The sequence below is a fragment of the Primulina tabacum genome, chromosome 7, assembly GCF_025594145.1.
Source record: "Primulina tabacum isolate GXHZ01 chromosome 7, ASM2559414v2, whole genome shotgun sequence".
NCBI classification, from domain to species: Eukaryota; Viridiplantae; Streptophyta; class Magnoliopsida; order Lamiales; family Gesneriaceae; genus Primulina; species Primulina tabacum.
This window is the reverse complement of record NC_134556.1, coordinates 16,843,760-16,858,466: the sequence shown is the minus strand read 5'-3', so window position 1 is coordinate 16,858,466 and position 14,707 is coordinate 16,843,760. Positions and strand designations below refer to the sequence as shown.

The 14,707-nt window shown below is 38.0% G+C and overlaps 1 protein-coding gene across 4 annotated transcripts; it reads right to left on the bottom strand.

Moving 5' to 3' along the window:
• Positions 1-2,668: 2,668 nt before the first annotated feature.
• On the bottom strand, positions 2,669-8,895 carry LOC142550824 (clathrin interactor EPSIN 2-like). Of its 4 annotated transcripts, none has more exons than XM_075659877.1 (6): positions 8,740-8,884; positions 8,022-8,128; positions 7,825-7,909; positions 7,397-7,448; positions 7,211-7,290; positions 2,669-2,846 (listed from the first exon to the last, which is right to left on the bottom strand). In XM_075659877.1, exons 3-6 carry the CDS (start codon positions 7,857-7,859, stop codon positions 2,684-2,686), a joined length of 330 nt encoding a protein of 109 aa, XP_075515992.1. In that variant the 5' UTR covers positions 7,860-7,909; positions 8,022-8,128; positions 8,740-8,884; the 3' UTR covers positions 2,669-2,683. The 4 variants fall into 4 exon arrangements, with proteins under 4 accessions (XP_075515992.1, XP_075515990.1, XP_075515991.1 ...); XM_075659875.1 differs by having other exon boundaries at positions 7,825-7,913; positions 8,740-8,883; XM_075659876.1 differs by lacking the exon at positions 8,022-8,128 and having other exon boundaries at positions 7,825-7,913; positions 8,740-8,895.
• Between the last annotated feature and the right edge of the window lie 5,812 nt (positions 8,896-14,707).

The following is a 14,707-nucleotide window of genomic DNA, read 5'->3' as shown; positions in this document are numbered from 1 at the left end:
TAAATTATTTATGTTTATGTGATGTACGTTAAATGTTTTCTTGAGTTTCATGTATCAGGCGATTATTCGATGCGGGATCGAGGAAATGAGACCGGCGACGATTTTGGCAATTTAAAACGTGGTATTTTATTTTAAGTTAAGAATGAGGCATTTTAAATAATTTATTAAGTTTTAGCATTTTTAAAAACTAATTTAATTATTAAGTGATTTTATGAGTTTTAAACTTTTAAAGATGTGTCACTTGTGCATTTTATATTAAAGTAGAGGTGTTAGAAAAGTTAGTATTAGATTAGTATTATTTTATTATTAATTACTTATCCTTGCATGATTATCCCCTAATTAGGCATTTAATTATTTTAATTAAGCTATTTTCCCCACACAAAACTTACGCACACACACACTTTCACACACACCTATACACGACCTGCACACACACTTCATTATGTTTGTTCCACTTCATATTTTGAGAGAAAATTAGGGTTCTAAGTCTAAGTAGCAGCCGCCCCTCCCTCTTCAAGGAATCCATCAATTTTTGTTACTTTTCTTCAAAGAAAATCATTCCACGTTCGTCCCAGATCAATCCTCGCACCGTTCTCAGTTCGGTATCGTCGTTTCGGTATTTCAAATCGAATAATCAAAAAGCATGTATATTCTTTCGTTTCTACATCGATCTTGTCATAGTAATAATTTTGATGTTTATTGTATGAAAACCATGTATATGTTATGTAAGAGTTTGAGCAAATATTGTTGGATCACTTTTGAAACGGTTTTTGGATCTCAAAAATAGAATTTGCTGTCTTTTTAATTACTGTGACTTTCGGTCGATTTTCTAGAAAAACATATGAAACGTAGAACTTTTTGATACCTTCGATTCGATATAAAATTCGAAATATTTGGATAAGAATTGAGTGAGTTATGATCGTTTTCGTGGGACTGCTCAAACTGCGTTTTTTTCCGAAAAATACGTTCTTGATGTGTTCTTGAAGTTTTATTGTTGCAGGCTTCGTTAGGGGTCAACGGGTGATCGCTGCTGCGTTTAGGTATATCGAGAATGATGTTGGGATGATTGTTGATGTTTCGTTTCGTGTCATTAGACACCGGGTGGAATTAGAAGTCGTAGGAATGTCTTTGGTGTCAATTGTCGTGTTCACAGATTTGTTGTGTTGCTTGTGATGCGTTGTTGTTTTGGGGCATTTGTATAGGCTTGATTCAGTGCTATAGTATCCTAGGATGGTTCTCGAGGTGTTGTTTCAAGGTCGGATCGATTTGGGGAGACTAAATCAAAAGCACATAAATTCTCGTTGGTTTGCTTCTCCCGCAAGTACACGGACCCGGGGCCGGACCCTTACACGGGGTCGTGCCCTTGTTTCCTTCGGAGTGTCAACACACAGAGCCTACACTGACCCTTAGACGGACCCTGACATGGGGTCCGTGTCCTTACTTCTTTTCGGGCATAGATTACAGAGCCTACACGGACCCGTAGCCGGACCTGGGCACGGGGTCCGTGTACTTCTTTTTTTGGGAAAAGTATGTTGATTGTTTTGGTGTTCGATGTCTTGGTCTGGTACGATGATTAAACGATGTCAAGTCCCAAGTGATCTAGAATGCCATAAGCTATTTAATTACTTCGGTGGTGAGCACGAGTATCTACGTCTAAGCTATGAAAGTTAAGGTTTGAACTCATGTTAGTATGTGCAGCAACGATCTCAAGCGAGATCCAACGAATCCCTCAACGCCATGTAAGTATGTTCGACGTGCAAAAAAAAAATATTTTTAAGTTTTTGAGATATGCTAAATGTCTTATGACCAAACTATGTATGAGATTGGAAAGCGGTAAAGCATGACCAGGGACCAATCAACCCGTTAAAGCATGAACGAGGATCTCATGTATGTGGCAGTGGATCTTCCCTGTCAGCCTAGTACTGTGGTTTAGTCTGATCAGGCGTATTTATGTATAGGTCACTTGCTTTGAAACATATCTCTACGCAAAATGATGAAGTTCACGTATGTTCAAGTATGTATATTGCAAGTATGTTTCAGAAAAGTTTCACGGTATGGCATCTATGTTATGCATGTTAGTTCAAGCTTTTACACGCATGTTCAAGTTTCAAATATGTACGCTCTATTTTAAAGATTGCATGTGGTTTTACTACGTAGTACTTGTTATGCCCAGTTTATACGTGTTGAGTTTTAGACTCACTAGACTTGATCGATGCAGATGAGGATGACTTTGAGGAGACGAGGGGTGCGGACCAGTGAGCTGGCTTGGACTGAGTGGGAGGCTAAACCCGAGGACCGCCCAATGTTTTTAAGATTTCACGCACGACAAATTTTATTACTCTGATGTCATGTTTTGGGTTACGATGTTTAAACAAGTGTTTTAGCAAACTTTATTTACGATCTTTTTATTTCAATTATTTTTGGATGAACAGTTTATTTTAAATCGAAATTTAAGAGTTTATTTCTTATGTAAGAAAATTTTTATTTTTCCGCAAATATCAAGTAGTTCAAAATACGGTACGTTACAACAGCACCTCAAAAAATGTAACAACATCATGCCAAAAAGGAGGTCACGCATCAACACAAGAAAGACGTCTAAGTAACTTGAAATTGAAATTCTTAAAATGGACTTTTGATATTAAATAATAGGCAAAAAGGATCAAAGAATTTTCCGTAAAATGTATCAAAAGGAACTGGGTATGTAAACAACAAAATTCAAGTCAGTCACAGAGTACAGCAGACAAGAAGTATGGTAAGAAAAGCTTACTTTGTATACATGTCGCCAGTTTATCCCAGTATCGTTGATACGCTTCCAGAGTACCCTCGTAATCATCTGGTATTCATGACTGCGTGAATTTAAAAATGAGTATTTTGTCAAAAAGAAAAACAGCATTACAAAGTATTAATTGTTTAACTTAAAAGGACTCCATAGTAAAGCTAACCAAGTTGAGCCAACAAGCTCAATTTCCAAGGGTTTGAGATCAGGCTCAAAATAGAGGAACCAGATCGGGCCTAGCTTGAGATCAGGTTTAATTTTTATCAGTGTTCTAAATGGCGGCCGCCTAGGCACCGCCTATGCATGAGGCGAGTGTTTTAGGCGGCCCAAGCTAAACGGCGTTAGGGAGGCGGATCGAGGCGGCGAGCAGACGGGCGAGGTGGCGAGCAGACGAGCGAGGTGCGCAGTCAGGCTTTTTAAGTTGTAGTGAATTTTAAAAACCTGATCAATAATTTTAAAAACCTAGTCAAAATCAACTAAATTTAAATATCAAAACTCTAGCACATCCACTTTCTTTATTTTATTTTTGGTTTTCACTCTAAACTCTCAAGTCTCAACCACCACACACAGTCTGTCACCCGCTGCCCGCCGCCGCCAGCCGCCGCCAGCAGTCATAATATTTATGTTAGGCATTGCATATTTATTATTTATCATATTTTTTTTATAATATTTCAGATTTTGTGATTTCAAAAATCAAATTTTTTTGCCTATTATTATTTTATTATTGATTTATTGTTGAATATTAATACGATGATGAATCTTTATTAATTGCACATTATCTAGACGATATTATATTGTATGAAGCTTCTTTGTGCTTAAACATTATTTAATTGCAAATTTTACATAAAAAATTATGACTATTTGTGATTATATCGCATGATTATCTATAAAAATTACTTGAAAAAATTCAACTTAGAACTCGTAGATCAGACTACGTATAAGCCATGCATAATTTCTAGTATTTAAATTTAAAATGATTTCATTGCATGAGGATTTAAATTCTTTTCTTTAAAGTTAATTCTTTTATGCAGTAGTTTAATTGTTATCTTTTCAGTTAAATAAGTGAGGCCGGACTGGAGTTGGAGTATTGAGATAAAATCTAATATTAAGAAAACATTTCTAGAATTAATTTAAGATAAAGAATAAGTTATTTTAATGAAAAAGTAAGTTTAAGGAATTATTTAATTAATTAGGAGATAAGTAGTAAATAAGCCTTTTATGTTCAATAATTTAATTAAAAGCCTAAGTTAAAATATATGACCAATTGAGATAAGTTAATCTAGGCTTATTTTATTTAAGAAATTGTAATTTAACATGTTGGTAATTTAATTTAAAGATTTAGCTATGCATGCAAGATAATGCATATCCTAAACTAATTTAGTAATTCACTAAAAATACATAATTAATGTTTAAAACTTTAATGAGTTAAAATTCAATAATTAAGCAATATTCCACCCCATTTTAAAAGAGAAAAATCGGTCATCACCTTTGGAAGATTTAAAATATTTGACAACTCATTTCCCTTGATTCTTTCCTTATCCATTTTTGTTAGATAATCCCTCATCTTTTAATCACCAAGTAATTTATTAATTAAGCAATTTTCTACCCTTATTGGACATGAAGATTTCGGCCACCTCATTTTAAAAGATTCAATTTTTGATTTGGCAACTCACCATGTGCTTCATTTCCTTAATCTTTTCGTAGTAGATAATTTCCCCCACTTTTAAATCATCAATAATTAAACAATTAAGCAATTTCCTCCCTTGTATTATCTAGCAAAATCGGCCAACACACCGCCAAAATATCCTTCATATCCCTTGATATGATATTATTTCCTATCAAGCAAATATCTAGGATAGCAAGATTATTTTCTCCCTTTTTATCTTGCAATCATTCCCTTCATCTCCTAGCCTTCCTCCCTCCTCATTCCACCGAAAATTTCAGTAGCAAAAACCTCCCAAAAATCGTGACTTGCAAGAGGGAAAAACAAGAGAGAAAAGTAGAAACAAAAGAAGAACACTCCGTTTCCGCCGCGCCGCGTCGTCGTAATCGTTTGTTTTCTTTCAAAACAAAAATCCAAGGCATGCTTATATTTTCCCTTGCTCTTCAATCAAGTCATATTATTATTTTTCAACATCACATATGCATGATTTGTATAGCAAAAACCGAAATTTTTCAGCAACTACACAAGAAAATTATGTGCAGATTTTTCGGCCCTTTCCTCTATGCCTTCACGGTTCTTGTTTGTGTTGTGGTTTCAGGTTTGGCTCGACATCCAGGGGCTCAAGGCTGCTTATAGACATGATATAGGATGTGCTAGAAAGGTGTTAGTCCGTTAGTTTCACTCCCCACACCCCCCGGCAACGCGAATGGATAGCAACTCTCCCTTAGTGTCATATTGGGTCTCGATTTTTCTGTTTTGCTGTCAAGGGGGGGATGATTCTGATCTTGGCTGCCCTAGGGGCTATAGCCATGGTTAGAACATCTCCTTGTTATGTCTAAGACGAGATATTGTCGGCCTTTCAAGGCTTGGTCCATGGTTGCATCGGTTTCAAACGAAACAAGACAAGCCCCTTCGATCCCTTCATTTTTCTGCAAGTGTAAGTCTCGAATTTTAGGGGTGGTGTGGATCTTGGTTGGCTTTTTAGCCCTTAGCCATGGTTCATACCATACCTCTTGATGTCTAAATCATGCCATGGTCAATCAAATGGCCACTGGAATGGTGCATGAATGCAAGAACAATTGCAACACCCCACGCGTGCATATGCGTTCTCGGGTGAAGAGTTTCGGGTTGTTCCGGTGTTGTTTGGATTGTGGCTGGCCTAGGGCCCTTAGCCATGGTTCAAACCATACCTTAGGATGTTGGTAAGAGGCTCTGGTCGGTGGTTCAAGCCCCAATGGCCGATAGTCTCGAAAACGAAGCATGCGAGCGTAAGCGCTGCTGCTGTATTTTTTACAGCAAGTTGGTGCTCCGGTGCAGAGGCTCGTTTGAGTTCTTGGTTGGCTATTAGCCTATGGTCTTGGACTGGACAGTGCCTCATCGAGTTAGAAAGGTCATGTTTTTGGCCGATCATGATTCGGTTAAGTGTAGAGGTCGTACGAGAATTTATGGTGCAATGTGCCAAAATGACTCTCGAAAGAGCGTTTCATGTTTTTGGCCTCCATTCCACAAATTTCCAGTACTGTAATTTTAAGAGCATTATGTCATCATTTTAGGTGTATTTTAATCATGACTAAATGATGGTTCGGTGTTGGTTCGGTATTGGTTCGGGTTGGCACGGAGTCATGATTAAATACTAAGTCATTGGGCGTAATTGTCTCGTTTTTTTTATTCAATTACGAAGTTTTGGTCAAGTTTTATCATTCGCATATTTTTCATGCTAGAATTAGGTCGCAGCGAGCCTGGGAACGATCCAACCCATTCGGTAAAATAATACAAGATTTTTAATTATATTACGTGCATAAAAATATAAAATGTTCATTTTTGAGATATATGCGATATTGCTTGTGGCCACTTCACGTTCATGGGATTGCAGCTTATCATGTTCATGTATTGGTAGATCTCTACCTCCCATTATATTGTGGTTTAGTCTGATCAGACGATTCATTTCACGTTATGGGCCACTTGCGTAGAACATATTCTCAACAGAAAAATTATTATATGCTATTTCATGACAGGGCTCTATCGAGCAAACATTCCACTTACGATTTTCAGTTCAGTTATGCACGTATTTATAATTATTCATGACACGATTTCCACGTTACACTTTACGATATTGATATCTTTAAATGGCATGAAATTTTATGATATATTTACTTGTTTTCTACGATATATGCATGTTGAGTCTTTAGACTCACTAGACTTGATTGTTGTAGGTACTGATGAGGTCGGGACTGAGGGCGGGGACTAGTGAGCCATCTTGGGTCGGCAGTAGTAGGAACCCGAGGACCTTATGCTTCAGTTCATTTACCATTTTTATGATCAAACATTTTTATCGCGATTGCTTATTTTAAATTTGTTGTTTCAAAACAGACATTTACTTCCGCTGCTATGTTGAACATTAAACCTCTTATCAGTTTAATTTATGAATGAGGCATATTACTTAGTTTAAAAGAAAATTTTAAATTTTTCCGCAATTTTTCAAGTACGAATTTCGGGCCTCTACACGGTAGGCGGTCACCGACCGCCTTGCCACCCCCTCTCGCCATTTACAACCTAGATTTTTATTTTGTTATATATCATATAATTCAAAATTAGTTTACTATTATAATAATACATCACAAAACAAGCTAAAAAAATTTCGTATCACTATTTATTTAGATAATAATTGCTTTCAGTAACCTTTAAATATATAATAAATATACAATAAAAGCTCCTGAGCTTTTGGGCAATTGTAAATGAGCTCAAGATAAGCTAACACTTCTAGGACTCACTAGTTTCTTGTTCCCTGTGCAATATCAGAAAGAAGCAGTCCATGAGGGCCCCAAGGCTCATTGCTAGTAGCATCAAGAACCTGAAAACCAAAGCCCAACACCCCGTGAAAACGGGTACAAAAAAGACAAAAAACTGGTTTTTTTAGTTCTTTAATGACAAATATGAATTGAAAAAGATATAAATACCTTTTGTTCAACAGAAGGAACTTTAAGAACTTTTTTATTAACCTCTCTCTTGCTGCATGATCACATAAAAAACATGGACAAGAAGAATTTGTTATCAAAACCAAACCAGAATATTATATCAAACAGTTGGAACCAATCAGTGCAAAATAAATATTTTTTAATAGGAAACAAGATTACAATATAATATTAATAGAAGATATTAATTACAAAAAGCGGACCATTGCTCACGCTTGATAATGAAAAAACCAGTCATATTAACATAATATTAGACTCCAATCCATACATAAATCAAACACCGAAAAAACAAAAAATAAGTTAAAAAGTGAAAAAGACAATCTATTCCAGAAACAAACAAAGCAACAATGTATAATGTGGAATGCATAGTTTAAATCATGCAACAAATTCAAAGCTAAAACAACAAATCTTACATGTCACGAACGGTTTGACCAAAAGCCTTCTTCATTTGAGCCTTGAACTAGGAAGCCAAATTTGAAACCCTTCCCAAATTAATGCCTGGCTGTCAAAAGGTAAATAACCAATCGTTTACCAAGAGTGCAACAGCCATTCTTTCTTGTCACAGCATTTACAATAAGAACTTCAAAGATAAGGAATGTGAAATATCAACCACTTAAGAATTTGAATCCTTCCCAATTTGCATTGCTTCTCTTCGTTTCATCAGGATAAATTTGATAATAAAAATATTACCGAACAAGAACGTTGCACTAATGGTAGCTGAATTCAGATAAACAGCAGCAGAAATCAGATCTAACATTCAATCAACAAGCTAAAGATCCAAATTTTTACGTACATTGAACAGAAAATCCTTGATACCAAAATCAAGAACACAACTAATGAAATTTAGAATAATCCTTTCGCAACTTTCAGTGGTTCGATACATTAATAAAATTAAACTGATTAAAAAGAGTATTTTCATGCATATACATATGCTTTGATTGAATCAAATAATCAAGAATTGGAGAGGTGGGCAGCTGAATTCATATAGATAGGTGGCAGAAAATAGATCTATAACACAATCAAGAAACTGAAGACCCCAACTTCATGATAAATGGAAATCCATGGTAAGAAAGAAACAGACCATATTCAATGAAATCCAGAGCTACCATTTTGCAACTTTAAATGATATTTAATACCAACACAATTAAACATCAAAACCCAATAGAGAAAAGTGTTTCAGAATATGAACAATCAAAAAAAGGAGAGAAATGGGTAGCTGAATTCACATAAATGGGAAGCAGAAATTCGATCTAACATAAAATCAAGAAACAGAAGATCACAAAGAAACATGATCATAAATCGAACAAATAAGAATGAGAAGATCGTACATAATCAAATCCAAGGCTTCCTCCACAGCACAGCAGATATAAGACAGGGAGTTGAAGGAGGAAGAAATGGGTGCCCTGTAGCGAGAGAGACAGAAAAATGTTGCGTGAAAAGCGTAAAGAATAGAGTGCGAAAAAAGTTTGAAAATGAAGAAAATTGGACGAGAACCGATTCTGTACGGCTGTACCCAGAGCTGTCCTTTTTGCTGGATTTATTTATTTTATTCATTATATCACACGTCCGGGTCTACTTTCTATTGATAAATTATTAGATTATTAATAATAAATATTTAAATGAGTTGGGGTAAAAATTAATTACAATATTTTTTAACTATTTTGTCTCGGGCTGATACCTCATGGATGGACTCACTACCACTGGTCCATCTTTAGCCCAAATGGAAGACAGGCCCATCAAGAACCCAGGTATTCTCTTATAAATATCAGGTTTTAGTGTTTGATTTCACATTCACTGTATTGTTTTTCGGCAGTACCCTTAGCTGCTCTCCCCATATATTCTCAATCTCTGACTAGAGCGTCGGAGGGGCTATGCCGGGACACCCTCTCGCCCCCTTCTAACGGTCTTCTTCGTGATTTCATGCTCAGGGCAAATTCGAAACATACGTCTGGACTAGTGACACTTGCTGGAATCGGACCCTAAATTTCCCGTGAGTATCACTTGGCGCCGTCTGTGGGAAATTTGAGCTGAGACGTAGAGATGGCAGGTAGGAGAGGGAGCAGAAGAACTAACACAGCATCGTCGTGTCTTCAAATGGGACCCGAACAATCTTATGTTGAAATGAGACAGGAACAACCACGTCTTGAGACGAGGCAGGAAGAACTTCATCAAGAGACAAGAGCCGAACAACCTCGTCAGGAGACAAGATCCAAATAGCCTCTTCACGAGACCGAGGCCGAGCAACCCTCTCCCAATTTGAACGTGGGGAACTTTACCCTGGAACAATTGGGCCGATTCATTACCCAGACAGTAGACGAGGCCTGCTGAAAAATAGGCCACTCGTCAGGAGCGAGAAAAAAATGCTGAGGGCCACCAAAGCAGGGTTGAAGAGACACAATCCCTCCCAAGTGGGGAGAATATTGAGATGGGAGAGATGTGAAAGGAAATACGGATGTTGACGCAGCAGTTGGGAAGCAGAGCGCCGCCACCTAAGAGAGGGAGTCCTTTTTCATTCGCCATTTTAGAAGAAGGGCTTCCTCCAAATTTTCGACAGTCGGATGTGGGAGAATACGATGGACATACTGATCTCGAGGAGTACTTGGGGAGATTTGAAAATGCGGCCTTGTTACATCATTATTCAGATAGGGTCAGGTGTAGGGTGTTCCTGGGCACGCTGGTGAGGTCAGCCCAACAATAGTTTAATACCATGCAGCCAAACTCCATACAGTCTTTTGAGGATTTTTTACGCCTTTCTTGCACCGACTCTCTAGCAGCAAGAGGCACCAGAAAAACTATTTGAGCCTGTTCGTGATGAAAAAACAAGAGGCTGAAACGTTGCGAGAATTTGCCCAGCGTTTCAACAGTGCAGCGCTGAAAATACCAGCGGTTACCCAGACATCATGATAAGTGCCTTCACACAGGGATTGAGGAGAGGAGAGTTTTTCAAATCGCTGGTCAAGAAGCCTCCGTCGAGATATGATGATCTTTTAGCTCGGGCGGAAAAGTATGTAAATCTAGAAAATGCCCAACGGCATAGGAGGATGGAGCAGTGGCCTGGGGGAAGTAGGGTTGAGGGAGCGGAAAGAGGAGATCGGAAGAGATGTGCGGGGGAGAGGGATGAGGATAAAGCTAGGATCGGAGGACAATTCTCATCCTATATTCCTTTGGATAGGAGTCGTGACAAGGCGTTGGAGGTAAAGGAGCCCGAGAAGAGGTGGGAGAACTCACAAAGGGTTGAGAGCAGTGCTAGATTGCCTTCACGGGACAGACGAGAAAGATCCTCATCAGGGAGTCGATAGAGGTCTCGCCCATCCCCTAGGCATGGTCAAGGCCCTCCATGGATGAATCAGAGGGTCGGGGAGCAGAGAGTGGAAGGTCAAGGTCAAGATGTCCCTCAGAAGCCCGTCAAACCAAGGAGAGGAATGAATGAGGATAACCACTCTACGAGATGAATGATTCATATGATCTCGGGGGGTGCTACTGATGGAGACTCTGGGCGTGCTCGGAAGGCACATGGGAGAAGGTTGGAGAACTTTGAGATATCTAGGGGCGCAGACTTACCACAAGACCCCGTCATCAGCTTTGGGTCGGAAGACCTCCGAGGCGTTGTGACTCCACGTAACGATGCATTTGTGGTGACGGCCACCATTTTCAATTATGATGTGGCAAAGATATTTATTGATAATGGAAGCTCTGTAAACGTCTTGTTAAAGAGCACGTTGGATCACATGAGGGTGGAAGGTGTTGAGTTTGAGCCGGTCTCCACCCCGCTGTTTGGGTTTGCAGTTCACGCCATCCCGCCTTTGGGTCAGATTGTTCTTCCCATATCCTTGGGGACTGATCCTCGGCGGGTAACAAAAATGATAGCATTCACCGTTCTGGATATCCCATCAACGTATAATGGAATTCTATAACGGCCAGCCCTGAAGGATCTTAGAGCCGTAGTTTCCACTTATCATCAGAAGCTTAAGTTTCCTGTTGGAAAAGGAATTGGAGTCTTGTGCGGGGACCAAAAAGTCGTGCGTCGATGTTATGAAGGGGTAGTGAGGGAGGAGGGAAAAAGAGCGCATGTGGAGGTTAACATGATTAGGAAAGGAAGAAGTGGATGACTTGGTCCTGTTGAAGGTACAAGAAGAGCAGAGGTGAAAGTTTGACCCAAAGTGGGAGTGATACGAATCTGACCGGGTGTTACGTGCTAATGGTTGAAAGAAGTTTAAAGATGCACTTCAAGGACTCATGATGAGCTATTAAGGAAGTCCTACAAGTTGGATGTCTAAAGTTGAGGAGGTTGAGAATCATGGGAATAATATTGGAGGTTTTTGGAATGTTATTCAAGTGCAATTGCCGAAGGTGGAGCGCACCCGCGGTCCTTTGCATCCGAACTTCGCCGAAGCGGCACCGCACCCGCGGTCCAGTCCGCAGCGCACCCGCGGTCTTTTGTCAATTCGTGTCAAATTTTCTTGTTATCATAATTAAGCCTTTTTACACTACTTTTTCATACTTTATTGAATATATATTCAGTGTATCAGACCATGAACGAATAATGATGAATGATAGATAAAAGTTCTCTAGTTTTCTCTCAATTTGCAAAGCTTGTGCTTTTTGTTTATCAAAATCAAACTTATCAAAGATTTTCATCTTTGTGGCGTTTGTCGATTGTTCTTCGCACGGATTGTCATAACAAGTTCTTTGAAGGTTCGTTTGAAATTCAATTGTTTTATCGTTGATATTTGTTGCTAAGTTATAATCGCTTAGAGGTGAATATCACAAAATCGTTACTTGTTTTAAAAGATCGGGACAACATAATCGTTCCTTGTTTGTTATTGAATTGAGGGTGCGATTTCTATATTCGTGCTTGCCTTTCATTCGTACGAGGATTCGTATCATTTGGTATCAGAGCTTCTGGTTCTGTTTGATTCAAGTAAGTTATCGTTGTTGTTGTTATTTTCAGATCTTTCTAAAAAAAAAAATCCGTTCTGTTATAAGATCTGTGTTATCCTTTTGTTTCTATTTTCAGATCTGTTTAAAATTTCATTCTGTTCTCAAATCTGTGTTATCTTTTCGTTTTTATTCAAGATCTTTCTAAAATTTTGATTCTTTTTTCAGATCCGTGTTATCCTTTGTATTGTTGTAAGATCTGCGTTATTCTAGTTGTTCTTTGTTTTGTGCAGTCCAAGTGAGACAGTTGCAAGTGTTCACAAGTTAAATCTTGTTAGTTTGATTAAAAAATATATATATAAAGATTGATCACATCTTAGAGAGAACTATCAAATTCGAGTGAAAACACTTTAGTGCGAGCGTTATTTCTTTGGAGTGACCGGTGAGTATTTTGTAGTGAGGAAAAAAAAAAGAGTCGAGTGAATTTTCATTGGAGTGACCAGTGAGGATTTGTGGTGAGAAAATTTATTCTTTATTATTTTCTACTAACCTTTTCTTGCAGGTATAATGGTTGACGATCGTCAATTTCAAACAATGTTGAGAGGGTTGGATAGAATATGGGAGAAGGAGTTTAAGCCTCTACGAAAAAAATATAGGAGGTGTGAAGAAGAGGAAATACATGATAGGCAATATGATGAGGATAGGCGACGTAGAAGATTTGGAGGGAATAGATCATTGTATTTGCATCGTGATGATGATAGGGGATGTGAGGAGAGTAGTGGGTATAGCAACCGAGGAGAGAAAATCATTGCTAGGCCAAAGAATGAGTCGAGAGTTGAAGCTAGCAAATATGAATATCAAGGTACAAGTAAAAACTCAAATTCAAGTACTTGTGATATTATATGTTGTTGGTGTTTAGAAATTGGTCATGATATCGGTCAATGTCCACGTGATAAGGTGGCCATAGTAGAATCATCTGTTGAACCTGAATCTGATGTTGCTGAACCTGAATATGAATTTGAGGTTGGGGAGATTGAGGATGATAATACTACGCTGGTTCTTGACACGAGTGTTGAGCAGTATGTGGTGGAAGGGGAATTGATAGATGATGGTACTTCACTGGTTGATGATACGAGTACTGTTAAACAAAACCTTGTGGATAGTGAATCATTGAGTGGTGAAGAAATTTCTATTTTGTCTACCATGGGAGAGGAGAGTAGGCAAGGAAAAGTTATTATACATAAATTCGTTGAGCAACGAAATACTTCATTTGTTCAATTAAATCCAATTGTTGTTCTTGAGAATCAATTGAAATTCCTTGAATTGTGCGAAAAAAAAATTAAAAAGGCCGAAAGAAAGAGAGAACAAAAGAGTGAGATGGCCATAGAAAAGAAAGAAGAGAGAAAAGAAAAAGAAAAAGAGGTCAAAGAAAATAAAACGAAAAAGAACTTTATGGCCCAAAAGAGTGAGATGGAAAGATGCTTATTCTTGCATAAACCATTTCATGTACCTTTGTACAAAGCGGTTTATTGTTATGGTGATGATATAGCCGGTTCAATTCCGAGCATTGCTATTTCTTATTTGCAGGTTCTTGGGGTTGTCATACCAAGGAGACAAGTGAGTTTTACTAAAGGGAGAACCCAAGGTTCCGAGCCTCGAGAATACAAGTACCATCGCGATGAGGTAAGTTTAGTTTCCAACACAACAACTATGAGGTATGACTTTCTTCCTTACTTTAAAGTTGTATTGCTTTGTTTTCAAGAATTTGTAGAACTGGTTGCAAGTTTGGTGGTTAGAGGACCGGGTGTCAGTTTGTCTTTATTCCTTGATTGTTATGGATGTGAGACTATTGATGAAATGCATGTACTTTTTATGAACTTTGATTTTCCATGAGTTACTAAGTTAGTAGGATTTGTTTGCTACAAGGGTTTATATGCATTAGACTTAAATTTTTGTGATGAGATAAGATATTGCATTGATAGTACACGTGACGTGTCTTATTTCCATGATTTATACTTGATTAGTGATGATTGTGAAGATTACATGGATAGTATATTTAGGGTGTTCTATTTGCATGATTTATGCTTGTTTGATGATGGTTTTGAGGGGGGCAAGGATGAACATGACTGTTTCTTTGTTCATGATGAAAACATGTTTAACAAGAATAAATTTTTCATCCTACACTCATTGCATGAGTTGTTGCATGATATGGAGACACATGATATTTGTTTGAGTGGTAGCTATGAAGTAATTAGAGCCATAGATAGGATGCGTGAATTTTTACTATGGTTGCATATGAAGAAGTATGTTAAGTGGTGTAGTCAAGGGTGCATTGGATATAGGGAAAGGGCATCTAAGCTAGATTCTTATATGTTGCATCAATTATATCTTATTCCTAGTGAGCTATGGTCGTACACG